Genomic DNA, 27,194 nt, shown 5'->3' on the forward strand with positions numbered 1-27,194 from the left:
ACACAGCATTCCCGCCTAGTGCCCAGCGCGGTGCCACGTGCCCAAAGGCGACCGTTTGATGCAGGAAGACGGTGAAAGCTCTGGACGCAGCCATCAACGCACGGCAGTGGAAAAAAGCTGTGCAGATCATCGAGGTGATCGACGACACACCTGAAATAAACCAGTATCAGAGCAAGCTGGCTCAACACTTCCACGCGACCGGAGACTTCGAGGTTTGGCCTGCCTTCTTCATTGATTCATTACTTATGATGAAATCTTTTTTTTTTTTTTTTGAAGAAGGACGGCGAGAAATGCTCACCTCCTGTTTGAGCTAACGAAGCTGTACTACGGACATAGCAAACTAGCACTGTACATATCTCTTTCTTACATTATTTTGTTTTATGAACCCGTGCATCTAATTTTGAAGTTGCCTATTCTTGCAACTATGCCAATTCTACATATTCTAGCAGCCGGGTCTCAGTGCAGTTGTTGCATGTACAGCGAGGACATGCGAATTGCAGTGGTACGCAAATTGATGATCATATTAGGAGAAAGAGCGAAAACGCGGAGGTTACCAATCTAGTAACAAAATGTGTGCAGAACGTTATTTCTTTACACAAACGAACGAAGTGAATTAGCCTTCTTAGTTGCAGATAGGCTAAAGCCGTACTTAGAGAACTAAACTACACACCATAACAGTCTGTAGATACATGTCATTCGAAAACAACTAAAAAAAGCAAGCTCAAGCACGGGTCTAGCTGTTAACCATTTGCATGCACAGGTTTCAATTGTGTCATCAGCCAGTAAGTTTTTCTGCTTTAGTGACCTCTTCTGAGCCGTCTCATAATCACGTTCCAGATGGCGGAACACTTCTACGTGGAAGCTGGGAAGATAAAAGAGGCAATCGAAATGTACAATAGTGCCGGAAAGTGGGATAAAGCACTGAAGGTAAAGCTTTTCGATCATTTTATGTGCGGTAATTGAGTAGTTGACAAACGAGTCGTTCTACAAGAATGCAGCCATAAAGTTTCAGAGACGACCTTTGTATACAAACAGCTCAGCTTGAATGCTTAATCTAGTTGTTAGTGTTATGATTCTACATAGGGGGCGAAATATACCGTGCTTAGACATAGACAATGAACCACGATGAAAAAGAAACGCGAAATGAAAATGCAGAAAACTGCTGGAGAAAGCAAATATCATACGAAATAAATGAGCGTTAGCAGGCAGCAAGCCAGAATAGATAGACAAAACGTGGCTGGTCCTCCTATGAAGGAATCGATATAACATGAAAGTGAAACGCGTCCTTACAGAAGTAGTTCAGAAACAGCAACACATTGCGAAGTCACATTAACAACGGCAAGTAGCTCGAAACTTGCAGCGCACACCTCAAGCAGAAAAACAAAAACGCACGGAATTAGCATACACAGGACAGCGTGCACTGTCACTGCACAACACTTAAAGCACGCTGTTCCAACAGAAAGAAAAACGCACAAAACGATCGCACAAATATACACAGGACAAGCACGAACAACTGTTATAATTCTCCCTGCGTCGTGTGTCAGCAGCGCGCTCCTTTCGTAAACGTGGCCACGCAGCGTGTGGAATAACCTTTGTCCTCTCCCAAATTACGAGCCTGATAAACGTGCGCACAGGAGAAACCGTGCTCCCTGGAGGTGGTGCTTCGTGGAAGCGATGACCTTTAGAGCGCGCTCAACGCCAGCCCATCGCGCCATTTCGCCACTGATAACGAAAACGCGCTAACGTTTCGAAGTTTTGAGGAGCGCCAAATGGTGTATATAAATGTTGTGCCGTCAGCATTCCAGACGACGTACGCTCCGTATCGTGATGGTATAAGCGCGCCGCGCACTCAGTATGGAGAGGTTCCTGGTTCGACTCCGCGTTATAGTTGCAAATTCTCGCGTTTAGTATTTTCTTTGTAATTTCTTAGTATATATTCTTCAACGTAACTTCCGTGACGTAAGTACATCAGCGAAGGTATGGTGTACCCCGACATAAAACAGTTTTCTTTTAAAAATATTTACACCTATTTTTGAGAAAGTGGGAAAACCCAAGGAAAGATATTCGCTAACGTGATGAGGCGTGCGTGTAATGTTTCAGTCATACGCGAAAGATGAACAGTCTCGCCAATTTCCGTCAGCGCAGCTTGCCAAACTCCACCTGAGACCAGAAGATGTGACGTGCATGTACACGGAACAGGCGTCGGAGCTCGAGCAACAAGGAAAATTGAGAGAGGCTGAAAAGTGAGTATACCACCTACTTATGAGGGACGAAGGAGGTGCTACGAGGAGGGTTCCGAGCACGCTTGCACCAGGACTCGAGTGTTGGCGGACCATGGGTTGGTGCTTAAACATGCCGACTGACAGGTAAAAAAAGTGAGAAAGGTGAGAGTAACTGATAGGCTTATATTTTTAGGAGTAACTGCCACACGACGAAAACAAACTGAACCACGAAAAATTCTGGGGAAGTGAACTCTGTTTCACTGTAAATCGTAAACGAATTGCAGAAAAGAAAAAAAAAGCAAACGCTCCGCATGGTCTTTATAGTATTTTTAAAATGTACGAACAAATCAGCGTGAATGTCAGACAAGAAAATAATACATCAACAATAGATTACACACGCACAAATATGCAAGGAGAAGTCTTCCGTCTGTTGTTTCACGACTCTCAAGTTTTTGCGCTGTGTAAGTTGCATCTAGGGTATTAACGCAAATATCAAGCGCTTAATCCACAAAGCTTTTTTTGCTACTTGACATTCCTAAGCCGCCTTCGCTAATGTGTAAACACCAGTATAAGCTAGGATTATCTTTAAAGAACAATTATAGCGCACGATGTGAATGGGGGCCCTGGATGAGGGCGGCGAGCCACTGAGAAACATTCTGAACCATGACCCAGTAAAGCAGAGACACCAAGAGGCAAAGTCCCCGTCTTTTGTACAGTTAGTTCAAGTGCTCATCATTTTCTTTAAAAATTTTTCTTCCTTCATGTGCCTTCTTCGTGTACAAAAATTTTTTAATCCTTGCTCTGCTGTTATTTTTTCAGGCTTTATTTGTTCATCGAGCAACCTGATTTGGCCATTGCGATGTATAAGAACTATCGTCAGTATGACAACATGATGCGTGTGGTCAAAGAATTTCACCCAGACCTCCTTTCAGATACCCACTTACACCTCGCTAAGGTATGCTCCCAAGCTTTCGCTTAAAAGCTTTCATGAATGCGGTGTATTGTTAGACTTTTCTCGTTTTGTTACAAAATAAGATGCGCGGGGCCATAACAGCAAGTCACGCTGCCATTAATTGAAAAGCGCGCTTAATTAGACATGAAAAAGCAGTTTTATGGTCACCCTTGCAACCGAATTCGCAGGAGACATCAACAAAACCTACTCACTGTCATTGTATCTCAAACGTAACTCAGACTAAGAAAACAAACGGTTAAAGTTCAGCGTTTTAAACGACTATCAGGACATTTGAAAAGGATTTTTACCATAATCGCAGTGCCTGTATTACTAAGTTTATGATTCACATCAGATACTGACTCAGCTAAGCCATCCGTGACTGCAACTAAAATCCCTCCAAGTCAGCTTTGATTTTTGTAGTAAAATTAGCAGACGATGTGCACGTATGGCAGTGCGAACCTCGCACGTTTGCATTCAGCCGTTTCAAACAACACTCCCATTGCTCTGATCAGTAAGCTTAAAATTTCTTGTACCTCGCGGTCACCAAGCACCCACCAAAACATTTAGTTTTTCAATAATCAGATGAAAGTTGTTTTGTGAGATGATTGTCTTCTTAAGTGCAAACATCTTGTGCACTTGATGCAGGAGCTAGAAAATGAGGGCAACTACCTGCAAGCCGAAGCGCACTACCTGTCGGCGAGTGACTGGAAGGCGGCCGTTAACATGTACCGCGGGAACGACATGTGGGAAGAAGCCTATGCCGTGAGTACAGTCAAGTCTTACATGTGATCTTGTAAATACACTGCGCGACACCGCCACTATAAGATGCAGAAATTATGAGGATACGATAGGTAAGAGCTCAGTTTTTTCATCTTATTAAAAAAATTACATGAATCACAATGGTTAGGTGTCAAGAAAGAGTCGCGCTATTTTTTTCATGTCCTTTTCTTTTTGTAGGCTTAAGGTGATTGTGTCACGCAGTTTATTTGCAAATTTAGTATGCACCAGCGAGTAAAAGAGCACTTACATGTAAAACCATAGTGCATTTTTTTCTGTGTTATCCTAACTGTACATATAGGCCCGCGAGCACTGTATTGCAGCTCAAGCTAAAGTGAGCGTTCATCGTTCAAATTTCACAATTCATTCGAACGGACTGAGCCGGGTGTGCTCCGCCACGCTTCGATGGACAAAGCAAAGTTGTTTTCGATTCAATTAAATTTGTTCAAACGTTTCGGTCGTTGTGCGTGCGTGCGTGCGTGCGTGCGTGTGTGTGTGTGTGTGTGTGTGTGTGTGTGTGTGTGTGTGTGTGTGTGTGTGTGTGTGTGTGTGTGTGTGTGTGTGTGTGTGTGTGTGTGTGAAAGAAGATGGAGCGATCTTTAGCTGACTTTGAGAATTAATTTTAAATGCTATGCCGCGTGCCATGCTATAATGTTTGACTTGGTGTCTTTGGGTGCTTCGTCTACCAATCGGCAGCGTTTTCTGGCTTTGCTGGAAAAGTGTGGCAGGGGCCCTTTTGTGTTCTATTCGAAAACGTCATTTTAAGGTGAAAGCCTCACAGCCTCATGAACGCGAAAATCGACCGTCGGCTGCGTCAATATGAGAGATGCGAATAAGCACCACCACGTGGTGGCGCCACCACATGACGTCATCAGGACGTCACAAATAACCATGGTATATGGCGTCTTCGTGACGTCACTGTGAACTCACCCTGATGTGAAGTCATCATATGACGTCATTGCACGACGTCGTAGATTTCTTGTTCAAAAGTGGCAGGATCCCGGATGCAGTGTGACTCTGGTTTAACTTTGGCGTGGAACCAGGCGAGGTGCAGAAAGCTTGCAATGCACCTGGTCCTGGAGGCAGTGAAAAGCAATGTCAGGAACAGAAAGTTTTGGAAAAAGGACGGGGAAGGTCAATACATTGAGTTGAAAGATACAATGGCTTTCGCCTTCAAATCCCCTCAAGAGAATGCATAAAGGACGAGTTTTTGATGCATGATCAGCGCCGATGTCCATCAAAAACTTCATTCGAACAAACTGCGCAGGTGGCCAAGAAGCATGGTGGTCCCGTTGCCTGCAAGCAAGTGGCTTATCTCTGGTCCAAAAGTCTCGGTGGTGATTCAGCTATACGGCTGCTCACAAAGCTGGGCCTGCTTGATAGCACAATAGACTATGCCGCCGAAAACTGGTAAGGAAACCCGCTCTGTTGCATCGGTGGGCTCGCAAAAACGCGACAGAACAGCAAATTAGAACATCGGTTCATACACATTCCGCCATTCATGGTTTAGCGTCATGGCTACGGGGGTCTCTGCTACGCCAGATTGCTACTGGTTTAGTCATCGTGGATTCGACTCCCAGACTCCGTGACCGCTTTCCAATCGGACGCTGAAAAAAAAAGTCACAGCTTTACCGCAAAGGCGAAGCAACGAACGCGATAGCAACAAATTGGAAGGTCATGCGCAGAATGGCAAGCAGATCGAAACGTGTCCCGCGTTTCTCACCCACAAATGACGCACGAAACCTAATCACAGGTACAGATGAACGCAAATAAGTGTTTCAGTTGTTGCTTCGCTATGTCCTTACGCAAACAGAGACTGTGCTACGATCGCAGCGACCTTTGTGCCTGAAACAAAATCTTTCCTATGAAATCTCAAGGCCATCCAAGACGTACAATTCTCCCCACCGCGAGATAAGAGCGCGCGAGTGAGCGTGAACCTACTTCCTCTCGACGAGGCAAAGTATGCTGGGAGATGAGAGCGCACGCCGCCGCACCGTGTCGATGTGGCGACGCGCGCTCAATGCGCTATCTTGCTGGTAATTTTAGAAACACGATAGTTCCCCCCGAGATGTCTGCGAACAGCGGTAAGTCGTAGACACAAAAATCTTGTCATTTGACCGTTGGTGGACGTTCCTCTCCGTGGCTCAATGGTTAACGCCTCGCAATCCCGTTTCAGAGGCATCAAGTTCGATTTCGCAGGCCGAGTCTTTTTCTGGATTATGTTTCTTTCTTGCGTTTTCATATATATAGATACACATACATGTACGGTGAATAATGGTGACGCCAGCGGCAAAATCCAATCAAAAGTGTCCATACAACTGCTGTCAGAATAAAAACCTAGTACCAAGGGCATAGTGGGGCTCAAACCCGGGTCCGCTGCGTGCGAGCCCAGTATTCTACCACTGAGCCTCGCCGGTGCTCCGGGCTTGTTCGCAAAGTTGCCTTAGGTAGGCTTGATTTCGGGAAAGGAATCGCCTTATTATGACTAATAAAGCGCTTTAGTACAGCAAAAGAACAACCAGGCGTTGCACAATGCGAATAGCATAACGATTAGGTCGTCGAATGCTCCAACCCATTACAAAAGCTTATTTTTGTTGACTAATGACTGTGGCGCATACCCACTTTAGGCATAATGCCTCATTGTCGTCAGCCACTGCATGAACAATCGGCACAGAAATACTTGCAAGTGTTGAGCGGACACCACGCTTTTCAGAAAATGGTGAAAAATAGCATAGCGAATGGCGGCCTACTACCCAGAAATCATCATTAATGCGTAGTGGGTACTAAGCAAGTGTGCTTGCAGCAGTTACCAATTGAGTGTTCAGAAAAAGCTGTGAAAGGCCGCTCTTGTAGCTTCCGCTGTGACTGTGCTGCGCCTTCCGCGCAGGCCTGGCGTTTGTTTTTAACTGACATTTAATTTTCTAAATACGACCTAAACAACTAGCTCTACCTCATTAGGTTGCTTAGCAATGTGTTCCATACACATCGAGTAGAAGCGCTTCTATCCGGCCTGTTCGCATTCCTAGCCCCTACATTTCGCTTCTGAGCTGTCTTTGTTCTTCGAATCTCTTTCACAGTCATAATTATGAACATTCCAGTACCGGCTCTCGACACCTTTCGTCACTGTTCAAAGCCGGCCTCACGTATTACATGTATGTACTTGTCAGCCAGAATATGGGGACACTCCTTGGCAAACACCACCATGGGCACTGTGACTGACCGGGATTCGCTTAACTACAGTAAGCTCGCTAGTGGCTTAAAATTCAGCTTAAAATAGAATACACCACTGTATTTTCACATTAGGATCACATTTTAGGATTAAGGTAGCATATACAGTAACTCTACTACTGCGCTGCTTTCAGCGCCACGAGCGGCTGGCCATGCCCAATATGTCTTCAGCATAAATAAATTAAACAGAACAATGCAGCATTCTTCTCCTGGGATTTGAACCTATACCCTCATTCCTCGAAAGCTGCTGTCTTCACCACTAGGTCTCCCACCCATGCTTTCACTAAGGAAGTACATCTAGATCCACGTGAATGCTTCGTAAAAGGCAGCGTCTCCTGTGCCACGTGGCGCAGTAGCCAGCCCCACACAGAAGTGGCTCCTGCGCCGCACGGAAATGACGTCACTTTACAAAATATTACTTAAAGCGTTTAAAATACATGAATAATTATTGTATATTACGTTAAACCTGCAAAAATGTCACTAAGCAGGTGTTTGACGAGTCAATTAGCTTATATTTGTTAATTAAACACGTACAGCCATTTTAAATACAGGAAGCGCCATGGGCACTGTGGCTGCGAAAGGTAAACAGTGGCAAAAATGGTATAACTGCGATGTGCGGTGGTGGTAACCAAGGAGGTTTAAAGAAAAATTGCTGGAGGTTAAGCTCCCGCAATGCTTTGCCAGCAAAAGTGAAGCCTGCTTTTTTCACTGCCAAGATGTCGGAAACATGCTCTTTTTTGTTGGTGCTCACTTAGAGACAAAGAGGCTTTGATATGTTAGTAAAAATTTTGCCTCGAATTAGAAGCTTACTAAGGAAAACTAGTAACACTAAGACGTACTAGAAGCACTATGTGACAAAAAACGTCCACATCAAACGTCGCGAAAAAGTGTTCACATCAAACTCGTTGGGCGTGCGAGGGAAACACTCCGTTCTTAATCGCTGAACGGTGATACTTTATTATGTCCCTAGTAAGATGGCCGCCGTAGCCGCCATCTTGCCATCGGCATGGCTTCATTCCTGGGCAATGATTTCCGCCCCAGGAATTTTTTTTAAAACCTCCTTGGTGGTAACAACCTTATTGAAAACTCCGGCGAATTCGTGGCCTGGGCCTAGGCCGCCCCCGCGGAGGACCGGAGACCCTGTGTCGTCGCTGTCTCAAGGGATTTCTCGATGCCCAGTTAATCCTGGAGGTTGGAGCTAGCGTGGCCGTCCAACGCGCTGCAGCTTCATCTGAGTGTGTGCGCCATAAAGTTTCTCAGCATGAAGTGCGGATTATGGTTGTTGGGCGTACTGCATTTTATAGATTGCAATGCCAAGCGTGTTGTTGTCGAAGGTGAAAGTGTACTGCTGCCGAGATTTGCTTGTCGCGAAGGGTAAGGTCGACGATGAAACAAATTCTTTTGCACAGTTCACGTGGGAATGTGCGGACGCACATGCATGAAACCGCAGAGCATCCGCAAAGTGTTCTTACGAAACGTGTTCTCCGAAGGCCAAAGCTACTGCATTGCAGGCTGTTTTGCTATGTGCGAACACGTACGGCCGTTCTCATCCGTCGCTACGTGAATGCTCACATGCTGTCACAGGCCGTGCGTGTTATTCAGCAAGGCAGAGAAGCTGTTTTGCAGGTAGATGGACTAACGCAGTCTGCACTTGCCCTTGGGCATCGTTTATAAAGTGCTGATCCACAGAGAATAACGGTGATACATCAGTATCTTGAAGCGGCCTGCCGGTTACCTCGTCAGGTGATGACGTACGCTGAGCGCCATAAAAAAGTTTCCTGTTGCATATTCAGCATGGCTACAATGCAGTGCTCCTTACTGTCATCGAAACTTTGATAAAACGTGGAAATCAACATTCCTGACGTGCGTGCCGGAGAAACCAGTGCAGCCAGCTGCATTTGAATTTTTCGCGTCCTCCTGTGTCTCGCCGATTAAGAGCATTAATTTGCAAAACACTATATCATACAAATTTAGCGAATTCTGTGAAGTTCATAAAACAAAAAAAAAATATCAAAGGGTTGGTAGACAAGACCACCAGCAGCAAGTCAGGCTCATGGGACGCCGATGACGACGCGCAAATGTAAAACAATACTTGCGCGAAAAAAAAAGACTGCAGTCGGACTCAAACTACCGACCTCACCCGCCCCTTATGTGCTGCGCCAACCAACTATGCCACAATTTTTTCATGGTATTCAATAAAGTATATGCACAATCAAGACAAAATCAAGCAAACCAAAGTACAATCAAATGGTGACAATAAGCGCTCAAGCGTTACTCATAAACACTCAATGGCTAACACAGCGTGAGTTCTTCACATCGTGTTATGCAAACAAGAAAGGGGTGAGGTTGAACAGCTCTCCAAGATCGAGTACCAATTCAGTCTAAAGTCTAGCTAGTCGTAAATGTCTTTGAGGTGAATGGCCATTTGAATGAAGCGTGTGCTAGGTGGTGGGCCCTGCATTGCGGTCCCGCATTCGTGTCTTCCACAAGCTGTGCATACCCATGAGGAAAAACTTATCACATGGCACTTCATCAATTACTGCTGGTAGAAGATAACGTATTGTGTGAGAATTAATGACGAAAATTTTTTTAAGTGCTCGCTGAAGGACATCTTAAACAGTATGGCATCTTTGCAGCTAATACATCAATGTTCAATCGTTCCTCGAACACCATATAGGAGGCAGTTAACCAACGAGTAAAAATACGATTTCTTTTTAACCATGTGTTTACCGCCAATATTTCAGAGCAGAGTTTATAGAAGAACGTTTTTGAATTTGATGGAATGTACATTTCGCGCACTCGCTTCAACACATCGGGGCCTGGAAGATTGGAGTACAGTGAGTGGTACAACGGAGATAGGAAGAGCATACTTCGTTGATCTTGATACAGTGCCTTGCACGATATTGTGTGCAGGTATTCTACATAAAAGCGAGCTTTAAAGGGGCCCGGCAACACTTTTGGAGCATAGGCAGAAAGCACCGCCGATCGGCAGTAGAAGCTCTCAACAACACGCGGGCCAAACAATATAGCACGGCACGTGGCCTGGAATTCACAATAAATTGTCTAAGCCAGCTAAAAATGTCTTTCTCTTCTCTCAACAAATCACGCAATAAACCCCAAAATTATTCGTAGTAAGCCCATCTATCAGCCATTGGTTGATTTGAACATGGCGCGCTGGGTCGTCACAGAGATTGCCGCGATTTGTCCACGCGTGCGCACACGATCACACTGAAAAGGTGGCGCATTTGAAGAAAAAAAGAAAAAGTGCTCATGGTCACGAACTGTGCGTGACGTGTTCTCCTTGCCCCCTGCCATCCCTCCCTGCTTAGCTTCCGGCGCTTTCGTCGGGACGAGAGAATGCAATCGCAGCTGCTGGGGACTGAGGGAGTTCGGACAATAAGATACGAATAAATAAAGCCCTGCCTTTTTGTTGCAGCAGATTTACTAAACAATATTGCTGTTTACGACAACGTCCTCAAACACTATTTTGAACACCACTGACAATTTCTTCTGTCCTCAGGGTCACCCATAGTACTGTTATTCGATTTCAAGTACCTACGTAACACAACAGTGTGGAGTCCAATTGAGTAGGTCTATGTTTATCAGCTGTACAGTTGTTGAGACGGAGAAGAAAAAGCTGCATAAAAAGAGCTCGACTGTGCGTACACCGTCACTCCTCATTGCACTAAGCGTGTGTAACATTTATAATATATGGTTTTAGTATATCTTTACGAAATGTGATTTAAAGCTTGTTTTGGTCTCGGTGGTGTTATTCCAGTGCCTTCGAATTTGCGTTCGAGTTAGCGCAAGCAACAGCGAAGCACAAGATTCCAGACATTCATCTCAAGTACGCGATGTTCCTTGAGGACGAGGGCAAGTTCCACGAAGCGGAGCAAGAATTTATCAAGGCCAACAAGCCCAAAGAAGCAGTGCTCATGTAAGTCGCCCACGTCTACGTCATGGGAACCACAGTTCACCTTACGTGACCACGTCGAGGATATGATCGGCACAATGCTCACTTTTCGCCCCAAAGGTACGTGCACAACAAGGACTGGGACAGCGCCAGGCGAGTGGCTGAAGCTCATGACCCGGAATCTGTGGTGGATGTGTCCATCGGTCAGGCGAGAATCGCCTTTCAAGCTGGCCACTATCAGCAGGCAGAGTCACTGGCCCTTCGAGCCGAAAGGCCGGACCTCGTCATTAAGCTGTACAAGGTTGCCAGCCTCTACTTTTTCTCGTATATCTCGGAGATAAAAGTGAAGAAATTGAGCGTAAGGGGTCCTTGAACTCAGATAAAGAGATCACCTTCGCACATGCATATATGCGATATAACTGGCTTAACACGTGCGCGCGATGCTGCGGCATCGCTTGAAACAGCGGTGTAAGATAGATACTCTTCAAGTTAGGACATTCCCGAAGCGCTATTGATTACGTAAAGTTCCAGTGGCGGGCGCCCGTTGGCCCTCTGGTATTGAGTGGGGGGAGGGAGGGGTGAAATTTGATGACGTAAAAGGCTTTATCTTTGGTAGACACAGCAACCGAAGAAATACTAATTGGTGCTTAGTGGCTGACTGGCACGTATTTATAAGTTAGCGCGTATATATGGCTCACTTGACCAATTACTGAAGGCACGGCTTCAAGCCTTCCTCTCTCCGCCAGTGCCCGATTTCAGCTGCGAGGCTCAATTATTTCGAACTTCCCGTGGAGCGGTGGTTACTTTAGCAAAGTTATAGGAATTTTTCAGCCTTTAGGTTCGCCATTCGGTTTATAGTGTATAGCTGTGGGAAAACCAATGGGTGCGCACCATCGTAAGCAAGCCGTGACGTGTTCCTCTAGCTAAACGGTTGACGTCACACGCAAACCACGATTAGAACGATTAATTGATATTACCTAATTGGCCATTATACAAAGTGTTTAGTTTGAAGTAGTATTTTGTGTACGCTACTGCACGATATGAAAAGGAACAGTCGCATTTTCGAGTTTTAATGGCACGTAAATGGTTGAAAATAATTTACAATCAAGCAACTCGCTCTTTGGCTAGTCTCGCCACCTCATGGTATGATCAACGTAAACTTCTAGTCACTGTGGCCTGGTGAATGAAACTTTGAGTATTTGATTTGAAAAAAAAAAATGAATGTGAAGTTTTACTTACCAAACAACCAATCTAAAAATGAGACATCCTGTAGCGAAAAACTCCGGAATAATTGTGACACTTTGTTTTCTTTTACGTGTAGTACACCAAAGTGACTTGCGACTGTATCTGGTTCCCCATGTCTCATATTATGGTAGAAATAACTTTTTGGTGCTATAGACTCGAAAACTAATACAGATGAACTCCAAAAGTTGATTTTTCTCAAAAATGTATATCCTTAAAGGGACACTAAAGATGAACAATGACTTAGTTCAGAATAACCATGTGTGCTTCGGGGACTTTAGTGTCTTATCTTTCACTCAGTCTGACAAGTCAATTATTAGCGCAGAAAATTGAGGTTGAAATTTCTTTTTAAATTTCGCGGCAAAACATCGACACGTGACATACGAAACTTCAAAACGTATTTGCGGTATTTTTGTGGCATTGGCTCAATGAAATTTTCTGAAACGTCGTATGCTAAGTCTACGACACCCACAGCTTACAATAGTTTCCCTTTTTATCGATTGAAAGCTACGTAGAAACCAGTAGACGTCTTCAAAATTTCTTAGCTCGTGGTTTTTGGTGCGGGGATATCAAGGTGGCGTCACCACCCGCATTCGCTTTTGGCGCGTTTTCTCGCTTAATAAGCCTCATGTCACGGTAATAGTGGTGTTTTCGGAATTTTCGAAGTGTACTTTACTATTTCGCGAAAAATAGTTTTGCTCTGTAAATAACCTTCGCTTCTTGCTGGCAGCTTTTATACAATGACTTTTTTTTATTACGAGGCACATTGCTCTAAGCAAATATATTTTAAATGTATATCACACTTAGCAGCACCGCATCGCTAGATTAGAGTGCGAATCATAAAAGGTAGTAGAAAATCAGCGTGCTGAGAAGCAGCAAAAAGCTGTTAAAATGCCGAAATCTCTGCGTAGGACGCGGGCATGTGGAACGACGCTCTTCGCATCTGCAGAGACTACATACCATCGAAGATGATGGAGCTTCAAGAGGAATACGATAACCACATGGACACAAAGGGATCACGGTAAGTTCTTTTCAGAGCATTTATTCTTACATTAGAGAGTAAAGAGTGGAATCGATGTGAGAGGCAGCACTTATGCGAGCTGCAGATGTGCGCGGAGATAACGTTGGTGAGGCTAAGTTCGTGCACCCGATTCTAGAAGGTGTTCTGTATCTGCCTGACAAAGAAGTTTTTTATTCGGTTCGGCGAATGTTTCTTCGTGTAATAAAGCTAACGAAAACTTTCTCCACCAAATAGGTGGTTGCGTAAAGAATCCGAGAAAAACTCGCAGAATTTACGCCGACTAGCGCGAATCGCAATATCAAAGAGGCCACGAAGTCTTTGACGTCTGTTGGGGAATCTAGAAAGTGTCTCTATGCAGTACCTATCTGGACGCAACTAAACGTTATTCGCGTCAAAATGGCAAGTACGAATTCACTTTCTGCGATTGTCTTGCAGAGACGCTGACGCCCTGCTTGAGCAGGCTCAGGAGTGGGAACGAAATGCTCAGTACGAACGAGCAGTGGACTGCTATATGCGCATGACACCTCAAAACGTAACAAACGTCGACATGCTCGAAAAATGCTGGGTGAAGGTAAGAAACAACTTGGGTTAGTCACATGTGCGTAACGAGGAGCTGTAAAAGCACGGCACACTCCAGTGCCGAAGTGAGTTACCGTTGCGGAGCCATGGGCAGCTAACGCAAACTATCTATTTCGCAACGAACATCCAATGCACACAGGCGGCCGACCTTGCCCTGAAGTTCCTAGATGAGCAGAAGGCGGACAAGATACTGAAGAACGCCGCCCGTATGCTGCTGGATATCAAAAAGCACAGCTCGGTAAGTATTCTGTTATAAGCTAGTGCAGGCCATCTTGCATTCATTTTGGGTATGCATCGTTTTGCGGCCGTCGCTGTGCAGGCAGCCCAGTTGTTCCTCAGCATGGAGCTGGTCAAGGAGGCCGTAGAGGCCCTGATCGCGGGTGGTGAGTGGAGCAAGGCTAAGAAGGTGGCCCAAGAATTCGACCCAGGGTGAGCGTTTAGTTTCATTCTTGTCAGTACCAAGCGTACAGTGTATAAATAAAGCATGTTCTGGGGAAAGTGTTGATGGTTCCTGCTGTACCTATGAGGTTGCATTGAGGACCAGAGCGTTAGGGTAGGTCTCTTTGTTGGTGAATTGACACTGAAGTGTTTATTTAGTTAGTTATGTAGTTAACGACAGCGCTATCTCTCGTTTCAAGACGTCCACCCTGTCTGTCGTCGGGCAGTCAACTGCCTGCACTTTACCTGTAAAGCGTGCAAAGCAGCTTAAATACTTGGGTCGTGACGAAGATTTTTAAAAATGAATTCGCTTTAACAAGTTTTTGAGTTTAATTGCAGTATATTTGATAGCTGTTTTAAGCTACTGATAGCTCAGAAGACTACCTTTATCTAGTACATATAGTTTATTTTTCAGCCGCACTGTATAAATGAGCAGTCGGGTATCACTCACACCTTACACCATCTAACAACGACGCTTCGGTAGACTCGCAGGCTTCAAAAGCCTCGAAGTAGTACATTTCAAGTTTGTTTTGCTTAAAGGTCGACCCGATGTTATTCCAAGCGTACAGATGTCGAGGAAGAGTGATGTGCTCAAGAACAGGCATAAATATTTCCTCATAAAAGAAAAGAGCAAATATCTAATAATAAAAAAACGGCAAGAGCAATTCCACCAAGAAATGTGGAGGATGTGTGCGATAACAGCTCCAATAAAATATACAAGAGTATTTAAATGAACATCATTCTACATATTATGAAGGGAAGTTAAAGAATAAGATAAAAACAGTTAAGGATTGAGCATTACTAAAATATAACACTCGTTACCTCACGTGTGCAGTAGCAGAATAGGCCTAATAAGCTGTCGTGCTACATAGCACGCGCTATAGTTGCTCACAGTAAGACAAAAAAGCTGTAAAAATAAATAAAAAGTTTTCAACCAACCTGTGTGTCAGTCAATATTTGCGTAAAGAAGCTGACGCGAGGTCGCAGGAAGTTCTTGGCGATTTATGATAGAAAACGACGGCACTGACATCGCAGATCGCTGTGTTTGCGGCTCGGGTCACTGAGCTCCAGTCGATGGCGTACTTGAGACACGATTGACCACACTCGCTACGGGTGAAATGTCAACAGCTTGGACAGTCAAGATTTCTTCGTCACCCCTGTGATGTCATTCGTCGATCTCTCATTCACACACCACCTCCCAATGCATTACACTTCGTTAGGAAACAAGTCCGATGACCCTAGTGTCAGTGACATACTGAGTGATCAAACAACGAAAACAAATAAGAATAGGAATGAAATAGAATATGAATAAGCATTACGTGTGCGTTTTTGGGGACGCTGTGAGACTCACTTAAGAAATAATGTCTGTCGGGTGCTCCCTCCTATACGCAATATCTTTCGTTCGAAGATAGAGCGGTCGAGAATTCTAGTCAATCTTGAAAGGTACATTTATTTGTACGAGCCATTAGTTTCGAAATTCTACGTTCTTATGTAAAGGCGTTTATAACCAAACATTACGAATGCATTTTGTATAACAAGCAGTGTAAGGTTGGCGCAAAGTGAGGATTTTGAAGGCGATGACCATCGCACTGACATAGATAGCCGACAAGTCGATGTGATAGGTCGAACTTAACGTTGAGACATTGTGTGTGGTGGTTTCGTTTAATGAGGTCTACGGACAATTTCACAGTTGGTGTTATTCAAGATATTCAGCGAACGTGATCTTGCAGCTTATGTTCGTCATGTAATGTCAAAATTTCTAATTTTAAGTGTGGAACACTGTAGTGGTCCGAGCAGCCGTGTGCTGATGTAGGCTGTCATTCTATGCTGTCACCGTCGACTCATCTATTTGGCTTCACGCAGGCAAGCGGAAAAGAAAAGTGAGACTGAGGAGTAGTGATGCGATGGTGAGGATTAGAGAACGCAGAAAGGAAGGGGGAGGAGGTGGAGAGTACGCTGTCATCGCATGCTGCCATTTTATGTCGCCGCTGGCGTCATCCAAGCAAAGCAATACACAGCATAGTCATGCATAGCAGGGGTGCTATAAAGGGATGATATGTGGGGTTAAACGTCCCAAAACCACCATATGATTATGAGAGACGCCATAGTGGACGGCTCCGGAAACTTCGACCACCTGGGGTTCTTTAACGTGCACCCAAATATGAGCACACGGGCCAACAACATTTCCGCCTCCATGGGAAATGCAGCCGCCGCAGCCGGGATTCAATCCCGCCACCTGCGGGTCAGCAGCCGAGTACCTTAGCCACTAGACCACTGCAGCGGGGCGCGATAAAGGGAAGTGATGCGAGGTTGAATGCTCGGAGAGCATAGCATTGCCGTACAGCATAGCAGGGGGTCGTAAAGGGAAATGATAATGAAAAGGCGAGATGTAAGGAGGGGCATGGTAAAACATAGCATAGCCGCGTATAGTATTGGGAGGGGTCTAAAACATAGGAAGAGTGTGAAAACGAGAAGTGAGGGTGAGGGGGAAACAAAGAGGCGCAGGTGGAGCACAGAGTAACCGTGTATATCACAGTATAGCAATGGTATGGCATGCGGAGCGAATGGACCCTACCACATGTCATCGAGCTTCTATAGACCGTGATTCCTCGTCGTCGCCGGCACGTCGTGCGGTGTCACCGTTTGCCTCTCTGCTCGTTTTGTTAAATCGATCGATGCTGTAAAACAGAAGAACCTGCTGTCATCCGCAAAGCTGGCGGTTATCTACACAGTCTAACTTGGGGGAAGTAAGCATTGCGTTACCGATGCGTACAGCATCCCAAGTAGAACTCTAAGCCTGATTCGAAAAATGAGGCCAACTTTAGGCAAAAGGCAGAGTAGACGCTTCCTGCGCCCGACGAGTGCACACATCAACGTGCGAAAATTATGAGCCGCTACTTACATCGATATCGTATTGCTCACGTTTAACCCGCTCCTCCGTATTAGCCCGTAAACCCAACTACAAACGGCAAAAAAAAAAAAAAAACGCCTTGCTTACACCATGATAAGGTGGTGCCGTGAAGCAAACTTGCGCACCATTATCTACATCGAGTTTTTAAATAATTTTTTTAAAAGCTACATGTCTAATAATGCGATATGTCAAACCTATTCCATCTTTTTCTAAGTTGGATGCATGCGGGTTCTGCTGTAATTACATTCGACTCGTTTGCAACTATAAAAAAAAATTAGGCATTGGTGTTCTGTTTGCGTGCACCCAAGTATATATGCTTGTAGAATGGCAAAGCAAAAAAAAATGTTTCTGAACATTGTTGCATTTATTTGGAGTATGTATTTCGAATGTTTGAAGCAATTGATTCCTCTTAAAACACAATATGAAATATTTTCTACGATTCTCACCAACAAGCCTTTGGCAAGGCTTCAAAGATAACTGCAAATTATGTCGCTTGGAGTCACTTATATATTAAATGATGTTACACACTCTGAACGCATTGGCATATAATTATTGCCAGATGCACAATCTTACATTAAATAATATTGAAACGAGCACTAACTCTTTGTATGTACTTGCGTAAAGGTCCCACGGTGCCATAATTTGATGTGTTGAATACCAGGTTGCTACATTGAATACCAGGTCACTACAGCATTCCAGGAAACACTGCAGCGCACGCGGCGGCAAATAGGGCCCTCAATAATGAAGAGAGCGTTATTCTGCCAACTTCACGCATTGAAATCTGTCTACTCCTCAGACAGATAACCTGTCACGTCCACAAAGACAAATGGTTCGACGAAAATTCTAAAAGTTCGCACTTGTATTTGATAGATACTTACATAAATCTAAGCAGTTCACCAGAGTTAAGATAAAACAGGAGATTTAAAACATTGGTCCGCCGCCTACGGCTTGGTAAACAATGCATTTACGTGACGCTTCCTACACAGGATAAAACGTGCGCCTAGTACAGAGTGTTCTAGCGGCCACCTTAACGAAGATGTACACCACCTGCTTCTCGAGTGCCCGAAATTTGAGGCACAAAAAAGTATTATGAGCAATGGCACTTTCCCTTAGGTGAGTTGAAAGTCAGTGCTCTTCTGCATTTTGTGGGTCTCCTGTCTTCGTCGAAATCGCGCTAAACCTATCCAAGTATTGTGAGCAAGTTTGCAACTTTTAGATAGGAGGCCTTTAACAGTGACGAAAATACTAGGTCCATGGCCAACTGCAGGTCTTCAGAGAAGTGTGCTTGTTGTCATCAAGAAGTTTCTTAAAGCATCAAATATTTTATGAAATTATTTATCTACCATATTCGATGTCGCCTTCATTGTAAAGGAAATGTGTAATATTGAGGTAGTGTGTTTCATATGTGTAATCATTTATCTCAGTGTGAACTTATCTTGTTTGTGAATCTTGTGTACAAATGAACCTATTAAGCGTAACTGAACTGTCATGTGATGTGAACTGACCTTGTGTGTGGAACTTGTGTACAAATGAACCTATTAGCCGTATATGAACTGACCTAGTGACATTTGGCTTTTGTATACTTTCACATCGTATGTTGTACTGCCTTGCATTTTGTGCCCTTATTGCTTGTCTTACGGCATGTCTTGTATGCTAAAAGAAAAGGACTAACCGGTGCCACCATAATGGCACCAACATCTCCTATTTCAGCATTTAAAAAAAAAACACCTACGTCAACTACGCAATGCATCAAAAAAAGCTTACGTATCCCATGACGCTATTTCCTCACGCAAAGTAGATTGCTTCTGTATAGCAACAACGGTAGCAAAAAGCCAGTAAACTTGGTGATGGTCTGTTACACGTAGTTACCACTGCTTTTACTTTTCGCCTGTAGTTACAAGCTTTTTACAAACTTCTTTTAAGTTCACATCGCTGGTGCGAGATCGACTGCACTTAACCAAGCCTACGCCGAACGTGTGTAGGAACAGAAATCATTCATACGAAGCAATTACTGGAGAACACACGTAGGCTCTCCAGTTCACTGCTTCGAGTCCCACCATGTTTCTTGAAGTGATACGTTAAGTTGAATTAGATATCCCTGCCATTGTTATTAGGTCAGCTCAACCAAAGCGACAATATATTGCAATAGGAGGTGTTCTTTATCGTTCTGGTAATGCACAGGATAATGTGCGTATTGCCAATGACATTACAATGCACATAACCAACCCATAAAGTTGCTCATGCTTTTGTATGCCATTCTTGATACAATGTGTTCTACTCAATGCCTTGCACTGACCGGGACTGCCTGCTTTATGTATTATTTTGCGCAGGCTGGAGGAACATGTGGACCAAGAGTACAAACGCTATCTGCGCAGTCACGGCCAGACAGATCAGTTGGCTAATGTCGACATCATTGCCGCTCTGGACCTGTACGCCGAGAAAAAGCAATGGAAGAAGTGCCTAGAAATGGCCGAGCAGCAGGGACAGCAGGTATGACCTCTGTGTGCCACACCAAGGAAATTGTGCTGAAGGTTTTTCAATACAGCTGATGAGGACCTAACTTCCATTCGTTATTACAGGCACATGTTGCAGCATAACATTTACACGAGTGTTATTCAGGGATTACACAGTATTACACAATATTTTACAATGTTATGTAGTCACTACATCGAATGAAAACGCTATGATAGCAACTACAAAGTCACCATTATAAGACGGACCTTCTCATGAAACATGTGGGATAATGTTCAAGAGAGTGACCAGCTCGCTCGCATTATCGTGATTTCCTGCAGGTGCTGCACAAGTACGTGGCACTGTGTGCCAGCCAGCGAATCCGCGACGGGTCGCCGCTGGACGCTTTGCGCCTGTACGCCGACTACGGAGCACCGGCTCTGGCTCAGAACTTCAACATCTACCGACATATCACTGCTAGCGTGTTCGCACTGCCAAGCCTGTACGGGGCGCACGCGTACCGAACCTGGTCAGAACTCAGGGACGTCCTGTACGATCTCGTAAGCTGGCCATCTTCGACACACTGTGTTCAGCATTGATTTCCACACAGTGCAGTTACTTCTTTCGTGTCCAAGCTTGTGATTGCACCCGCAAGATCGTTCGCAAAATGTGGCCCCTTAGCGGCCTTTTGATGTGGTTTCTTGTGCACGACACTAACAAAATAAATGCCCTAATGTTATGATCGCCGTACGAGCTGCAAAGCTTTAATTGAGGTACTGTTGCGAAAATCTTTATCGCGAACTTGCATTAGGGAAATGGCAAAAGTCCCATAAAACGAAATAGCTTAATGCCAGTCTCATAGAAGTATAGCCGAGATTCTGCGGTTTTGCTGTAACTTAAAGAAGGGAGGGGGGAGGATATTCAACTCGCCTCAGTGAATATATTAAATATCCGCTGTATGTATGAACTTTAAAAGGAGTGTAGAAACTCGCAGTCCCATATAAAATTTTGGCACGCCTGCGTCCATGAACTGCGTAATGAATTTTTCTGCTGTTTGTTGGGAATTTCCATCGTATACTATCAGCAAAACCTTCGAGCAACAAATCATCTCGCCCACAACATCAGATTTTCAGGCGCTTTTATCCCACCTCCCCATTTTCCACACACACACCCAGACATTTTTAAGCTCTTAAACTTTGCACAAAATTTAGTAAGAAATACTGGAGTTAAGGGAGCAGCCCAAAGTATGCAGATGGGAGAATTCAAACACCCCAGTGCGCGTTGCAGAGTGAATGAATGCGAATTCTTTGTTATGCTGGTTGATAAAATGACGAACATAACAGTCCCGCATAGTTCATGTTCGAAGGTGCTTTTTCGAGCATATAATCTGCGCTTTAAAAAAAGCTAGAATATTTTACGAGTTTTCCATCCAACCTTTAAGGTTCTCGTGGCTTTTCTGACGTCCAGTTTTTCACTTGCCCATTTTTTTAACCGAAACTGTATGGCGTTGCACTTGCGCAGGTGAAAAACCTGGAATCCAGCCACCAAGACGTCAGTGACTTTGAAAAGTTACTACTTATCAGTAGCTACTACGCCACACGATCAGCATGCCAGGGACAGGAAACCCTGGCTGAGCACGCCATGAAGATCTCCGTGTCCCTACTGCGCTACATAGAGCACATTCCTCCGGATAAGGCATTCTACGAAGCAGGACTTGCTTGCAAGGCATGTCGATTCATCGGCAGTTGTGACTTTCGAGCGAGTTTGTTTTAACGGCACTGTGAATTTTACCCCATAATAATTAAGACGCGGTGAACTGTTAATTTGTCTCCCCTGCTGTCATATGTCGTATTAAAAACGCTAAAAATGCATAGTGGGTTGACATCGGCATATGTGCCTATACCAGATGATGATAAAATCGAAACAGCTGTGCCCGTAAGACTAAGCCATACCAACACTTCCCGTTTCAGATAATAGTTGCGTGCGATGGCATTCACAGAAAAAGTTGGAACAAGAATGAACCACTAGTACGGAGGAACATGCTGCCTTAATTTTTTCTTTACCTTACAAACTTGACCACTAAAAAAGTGGCTTAAACAATGTTCTGTATAGCTCCTCGCGTGAACCACGTTCTATAATTAGTGTTTTAATGCTAATAGTTGTTAATAATGTAAACCATGTTTTCTATTCACGCGATTTCTTGCTAATATACCAAGACAGATTTGGCTGTTTAGTGTAGCGCCTATGTACTACCATATCGTCATTACTCTAGCTGCCAATTTAAACGACTTGCCATTTGTGGCACTGCGAATCACAGACACCTGGGCATTTTTTCTATTCTCAAGCGGACCATGCATCCTAAATTACTCATGTACCCTGTACCCAACAACTGTCTGTTTTAGAAGAACAAAATATTGGGCGATTTGGGACTGATCTAGTGATTGACTAGCCCTTCTCGTGTATCTTGTTTCTTTTGCGCTCCCAAGTGCCTTCGTTGAACTGCCTGGCATGCATGCGTTGACCTTCGTTTTTTTTCACAATAATAGCACATTTATTACCAGTCCCAGAACGTGCATAGATATGATCAAATATTTCAGAACTTATATAATCGAGGACGCAGTACCGCGAAAGCTTGGAAGATCGGAAAGTGGCATGCGGATGCCAGCTTTTCCTTGAACTATAACATTTGAGAGACAAACTTTGGAATCACCATTCGTTATTCTGCGTGATGATTTCGACAAGATCATCACTATGCAATAGACGTCAGACTCTGGAGTTTTGCGGACACGCAGCGCCACCTGTCGACGTAGCTTTGAGTAGTACAAAGCCCGACTCTCTTGCACACCTTGCTGCTCAACCAGGTACAACTACTGCGTACAAAACAACTGAGCTAAATATTAGGCACATTTGCGCATTGAACATTTGGAAAAAGAGCTACTAATTTCACTCCGCTTGTCGGATGCGTCACCGAACCGCCTATAAGTGCTTGCCGGTTCATTCGCCAGAACGACGGCGAAAACAGGAGCAGACGCAACAGCTCCACGCTCTAAAAGAGCCCAGTCGACGCTACTGTTGCGTTGTGGATTGCCAGGGACGTAAATGACTTCAATTTTGCTGATTTCGGCGGCATTCGCGACGCAGAAAGGCGAAAGCGCTTGATACGGGCCGTCACGAACGTGTTGTGTAAGCGAATTACTCGCGTTCTCCACAGCCTGTTGCATGAGAAAGTGTCATAATGTAGGTCTCCTATTATACTTCTGATTATACTTGACGGAGAACCATGGTAACTTTGATTATGAAGCTTAACAGAGCCTCTGACCATAGTGCGGGCCGTGGCACAGTAGACAGGTGACACGCGCGATAAACATCACAGACGCCGCGACTACCGATGATCTGAAGTAGTCGCCACGCACAGCATTACGCACGTGGAGCTTTGAAGGCTCTAAGTTCTGGCTTTAACTAGGAAATGAGAACACGTACGTCACGCAGGTAAATCTCAAATTGAACGCGACCACAATCAGGTTTTTTTTTCTTACCGTTGGTCTCCGCGATTGCCGGAGCAATCTCGGAGATGCCTTTCGCCAGTGCATTTCGTTGTTCACTGAGAAAGCGGACACTCATGTATCCCCATTAGCAGTATATACAAACAGAAGGCAACCATCAACAGAATTTTTTAGCTATAGTTCAACGCACAGGAAGCGAGAGATTGACAGAGAATGCAACTGCGAAGACGAAAGTCGTCAGGGTAATTGGTGCCGGATAAAGCGAGCTTCACATACCACTAACCGTAAGGTAGATTGCTCGTGCATGTACTTCATCGCTTTGGCTTCACGCGTATGCCAAAGTTTAACACATTTAGGAGTTAAATAACGCACGTCGGAGCGATTGCCTCGAACTCGATGTCATGCTCGCTTGCACTCAAATTTCAGCTCATCGAAATATCTGAAACATCTTTTGCGGTGTGCCCCCAGTTCGCTTTGATGAGCTTCCTACTTTTCTGAAGAGAGGTCGGATTGACGTAAGAAGCTTACCGGGTTCTTGATTTTGAAAAAAAAAAACCGTGCCTCAAGACCAACGAAACAGGAGGCTTATGCACGTTCGCTACCCATTTAGGGCCGGTGCGGCGATGAGGGTGCTGGTGGCGGCGTTTTTCGCCGCGCCACCTGGGCAGAGTCTGGCGTCTATAGGGGATCATTCATCATTTATCAGAAACTCATAATGGCTTTAAAAAAAGCAGTTCTCAGTAAAAGAAATTTATCCCAGTCTGAATAACTGACTCGGGACCAACGCCTTCCCGACGTCTTTGCTCCATCGCCAGGACTCAGCACTAGGCTGAAGGAAGGAAGTGTGGGGATTTCATTCTTACTCAAAGAAATGCTGAATAATGCAAATCAGTTCTGTAGAAACTTTTCCCCCATGCATGAAATGTCCAATAAAAGACGAGTTGGTCATCTCTTTTAGACTATCATGAGCTACTGAAAGTAGGAGCTACCACAGCCAGGCGGGTGTCACTAGTCACGTTAATAGGGAGGCAATCGCCGGGTTGATTCCAAGGATGGACGTATCGGCCCCTCAAAACGCACCACAAAACCACGTACAATTTAAAATTGGACCTTTTGGTGCGCTATAGAACGCCGGCTGTGGTTAAAAGAACGAAGTAGAGACGAGAGTTTATAACAAAACAAAAATATAATATCAGATAAGCCAGATCAAACAACACACAAACAAGCCCACTCTGCAGTTATCAAGTACAATACAACACCAATTCCACGATATTCGAATACACCTAAAGCAGCAACGGGCACAAACAACAACACGCACTACAATGCAATCTCATGCATTAACTAACCAAGCACGCTTATGTACTAGAATGTCTGCAAACGTATTCAGCCCAAAGTAATTAAAAGAAATCTTGAATGCTTCTTTCCAAGGAAGCATTCGCTAAAAAACCAGCGCCGGTCGTCTTCCCGCTGCGTCCGAGGTTTCTTTTCCAGGAAACCCTCGCGTCGACAACTGACCGCACTTCAATAACAAGGCTTCTTCGCCGGTAACACACCAGCCACTCACGTGCTGCGACTGCAGAACACGTCTTTGCTCACGGTCGGTAAACACACACTGAACTCCTACTTGTAAGACAAGCCTTCGAACGCTGGTGGAAAACTCTCTTCATCTCCTGATGCGACTCCCTCCACTGCTTGCTTATGTGCACCAGCTGGTGTATTCCTGAAATTTCTAGGCGTTTCGTCGGCTCACCACACAGTCAATGCTGTGGAAAGGGTGGAAACTCTCTCGTAACGTTACCAACTCTGCAGCACGACGTTCCTTCGAGATGTTCTCAAGTTCGCTCACCAATAGATGCGAGGAGGTTGTTCGTGTGGCTACGGCGCCTTCGAAGGGGAGAAAAGGCGCGCGTTCGGCGTCTTTTGATGTTTGTTTCTTCGTTGCGCCGGCTTCTGTCGCACCCGGCGGGGGGGGGGGGGAGTGATCTTGAGTGAAAAGAAGAGAATAGTGAGCCCCGAAACTGTCTCTCAGGGTGGGGACACCTGAACAGTATAGTTCAGGAGGTGTGGGGGTAACGGAGGATTTAAAAGGATATGATTAAAAGGTATAGAGATAGGGAGAGAGAGGAAGAAGAGAGTGAGGCGCAGGGACATTGAACGACGGAAGTAAAGAGGAGATAGGAAAGATGGAAACGGTCGCAGGAATCCGAGGACGGGGCACCACTCGACGAGAGCTCTTGTCGGCGTTAGGAGATGGCGTAGGGCGAGCCCACTCGGCCAGAGCTACGCTGTCGTCGTAGACCGGCGTCAGGAGATGGCGTAGGGCCAGCCCAGACGGCCAGAGCTACGCTGTCGTCGGAGATCGCGAGGGCACAATTGGTCGGCACGAAATCTAGCGAGCAAATCCTGTCGTACCCGAACGGCACCCGGTATTGTCGCCGCCGCTATAATTCGGAGGCTCGCGCTTTCTGAAGCACTCATTTGTGACAGCCGAGCGCAAATGAAGCTTTTAACGCGAAAGTGTTTTTTTATGTCGGGATCAATTAAGACTTCAGTCATAATTTTCGCCTTAGAAATGACTTGGAAAATGCGTACACGATCAGATGGTCAAAACAAGTTTTGTCAACTGGAGTAACACCCACGACCCCTCAGTGTACAAGAACTGATGCAGGGCACACTGTCCACAGCACCATGGTTACACGCTTTGAAGGCTTTACTAAGGGGCCTTTACATATCTCACACTTTCTTCTCCCAGCGCTCTTGGTCGACGGGGAGCTACCGCCCTCTGTTAGCGATAAAATTAAGCAATGCATCATTACCGTAGCCTCCTGGATGAAATCCTGTGACACGTCGTTGCTATGAGTTCGTCTCATGCGGCGCGTATCCATTAGGAGAAGTTAATTTCGTCAACGCCTAGTCACAACTCGAAAGTGTGGCCATAGACCAAGCGTTGGCCTTGCTCAGGCATCCATGTATGCCAAAAGATAGCTATGCGACGCACACCTGGCTCGCCTGGCTGTAACACCGCGTTCTCCGCTTACGCTTTCCATGAGCAAAATCGCAGCCGGGCTACAGGGCAGACGAGACGCGCATTGCGTTTCGCTCTAGTGTGACAGTAGTGTTCAATAATTATATGACAAGTCACGGGATGGCGATCTTAGCCCAAGTTCTGCGTTCGATTAGCGACGCTCCTCTGGCTTTCACACCCCCTTTTCTGATTACGCTCTTATCGTGAACTACTACAGCCATAGAGTAATGCAGTAACCATATTACTATGTTCTTGTACGCTACAGCTACTAGAAAGGTTTGTTTGATTGTTCATCATGACCGTTAGAAGTCGGGATAAAGGTGTACTACCATTAAGCATCAACATACATGGGCACACCTACGTTAAACGGTGCTGTAGCTGCCAAACACCAATATAGAATGTGCATGCTTTCTTATATCAATATGAAGCAAATATACAGTAAACTACTTTATTAAGCGCACGTTTTATTTTCGTAATACAGCGCTTCCCATGATGGAGGGACCATGTTTTTTTTTCCTTTTACTCTTTCAGACGAGGAATAAAGAGGCAATGGCTTTCGTTTTCTGGAACCACTACCTGGACATTTGTGAGGTACGTTGACCAAGGTCGAGCAATATAAGGATGCACGCATGCACTACAAAGCGTGAGTATAAAGGTACTGCTGTAGTCGATCGTTCATGTTTGTTTTCTGACACTATGACATGCCACGTGCGTCATACCAACTAAGAAGCATTGCAGAGCACTTAATACAACCTACAGTCATAAAGCGTGCGCAGGGTTCTTCAATGGGGGGTGCCAAGTTTTATCGCAGCTCCCCCTCCCCCCAACCTGTTGGTCTAGTCACAAGAAAACAAGCATTGCAATGGCTGCCAACGGGAAAAAGAAACGATGGCGAGTTTCCCACTGTTCCGGTGGTAAAGGTGCGAATTCAG

The 27,194-nt window shown here is 45.0% G+C and overlaps 1 protein-coding gene across 1 annotated transcript in view; it reads left to right on the forward strand.

Moving 5' to 3' along the window:
* Oseg2 (intraflagellar transport protein Oseg2) overlaps positions 1 to 27,194 on the forward strand; it is a 90,819-nt gene that overhangs the window by 47,696 nt on the left and 15,929 nt on the right. The window contains exons 24-39 of the mRNA XM_037414793.2: positions 65 to 212; positions 838 to 927; positions 2,146 to 2,243; positions 3,042 to 3,177; positions 3,820 to 3,936; positions 5,219 to 5,361; positions 10,958 to 11,116; positions 11,213 to 11,393; positions 13,246 to 13,355; positions 13,791 to 13,926; positions 14,074 to 14,172; positions 14,254 to 14,363; positions 19,614 to 19,773; positions 20,076 to 20,294; positions 21,256 to 21,459; positions 26,794 to 26,853. Coding sequence (XP_037270690.2) covers positions 65 to 212; positions 838 to 927; positions 2,146 to 2,243; positions 3,042 to 3,177; positions 3,820 to 3,936; positions 5,219 to 5,361; positions 10,958 to 11,116; positions 11,213 to 11,393; positions 13,246 to 13,355; positions 13,791 to 13,926; positions 14,074 to 14,172; positions 14,254 to 14,363; positions 19,614 to 19,773; positions 20,076 to 20,294; positions 21,256 to 21,459; positions 26,794 to 26,853 — 2,170 coding nt within the window. The remainder of the gene's footprint in view (positions 1 to 64; positions 213 to 837; positions 928 to 2,145; positions 2,244 to 3,041; positions 3,178 to 3,819; positions 3,937 to 5,218; positions 5,362 to 10,957; positions 11,117 to 11,212; positions 11,394 to 13,245; positions 13,356 to 13,790; positions 13,927 to 14,073; positions 14,173 to 14,253; positions 14,364 to 19,613; positions 19,774 to 20,075; positions 20,295 to 21,255; positions 21,460 to 26,793; positions 26,854 to 27,194) is intronic.

The sequence above is a fragment of the Rhipicephalus microplus genome, chromosome X, assembly GCF_043290135.1.
Source record: "Rhipicephalus microplus isolate Deutch F79 chromosome X, USDA_Rmic, whole genome shotgun sequence".
NCBI lineage: Eukaryota > Metazoa > Arthropoda > Arachnida > Ixodida > Ixodidae > Rhipicephalus > Rhipicephalus microplus.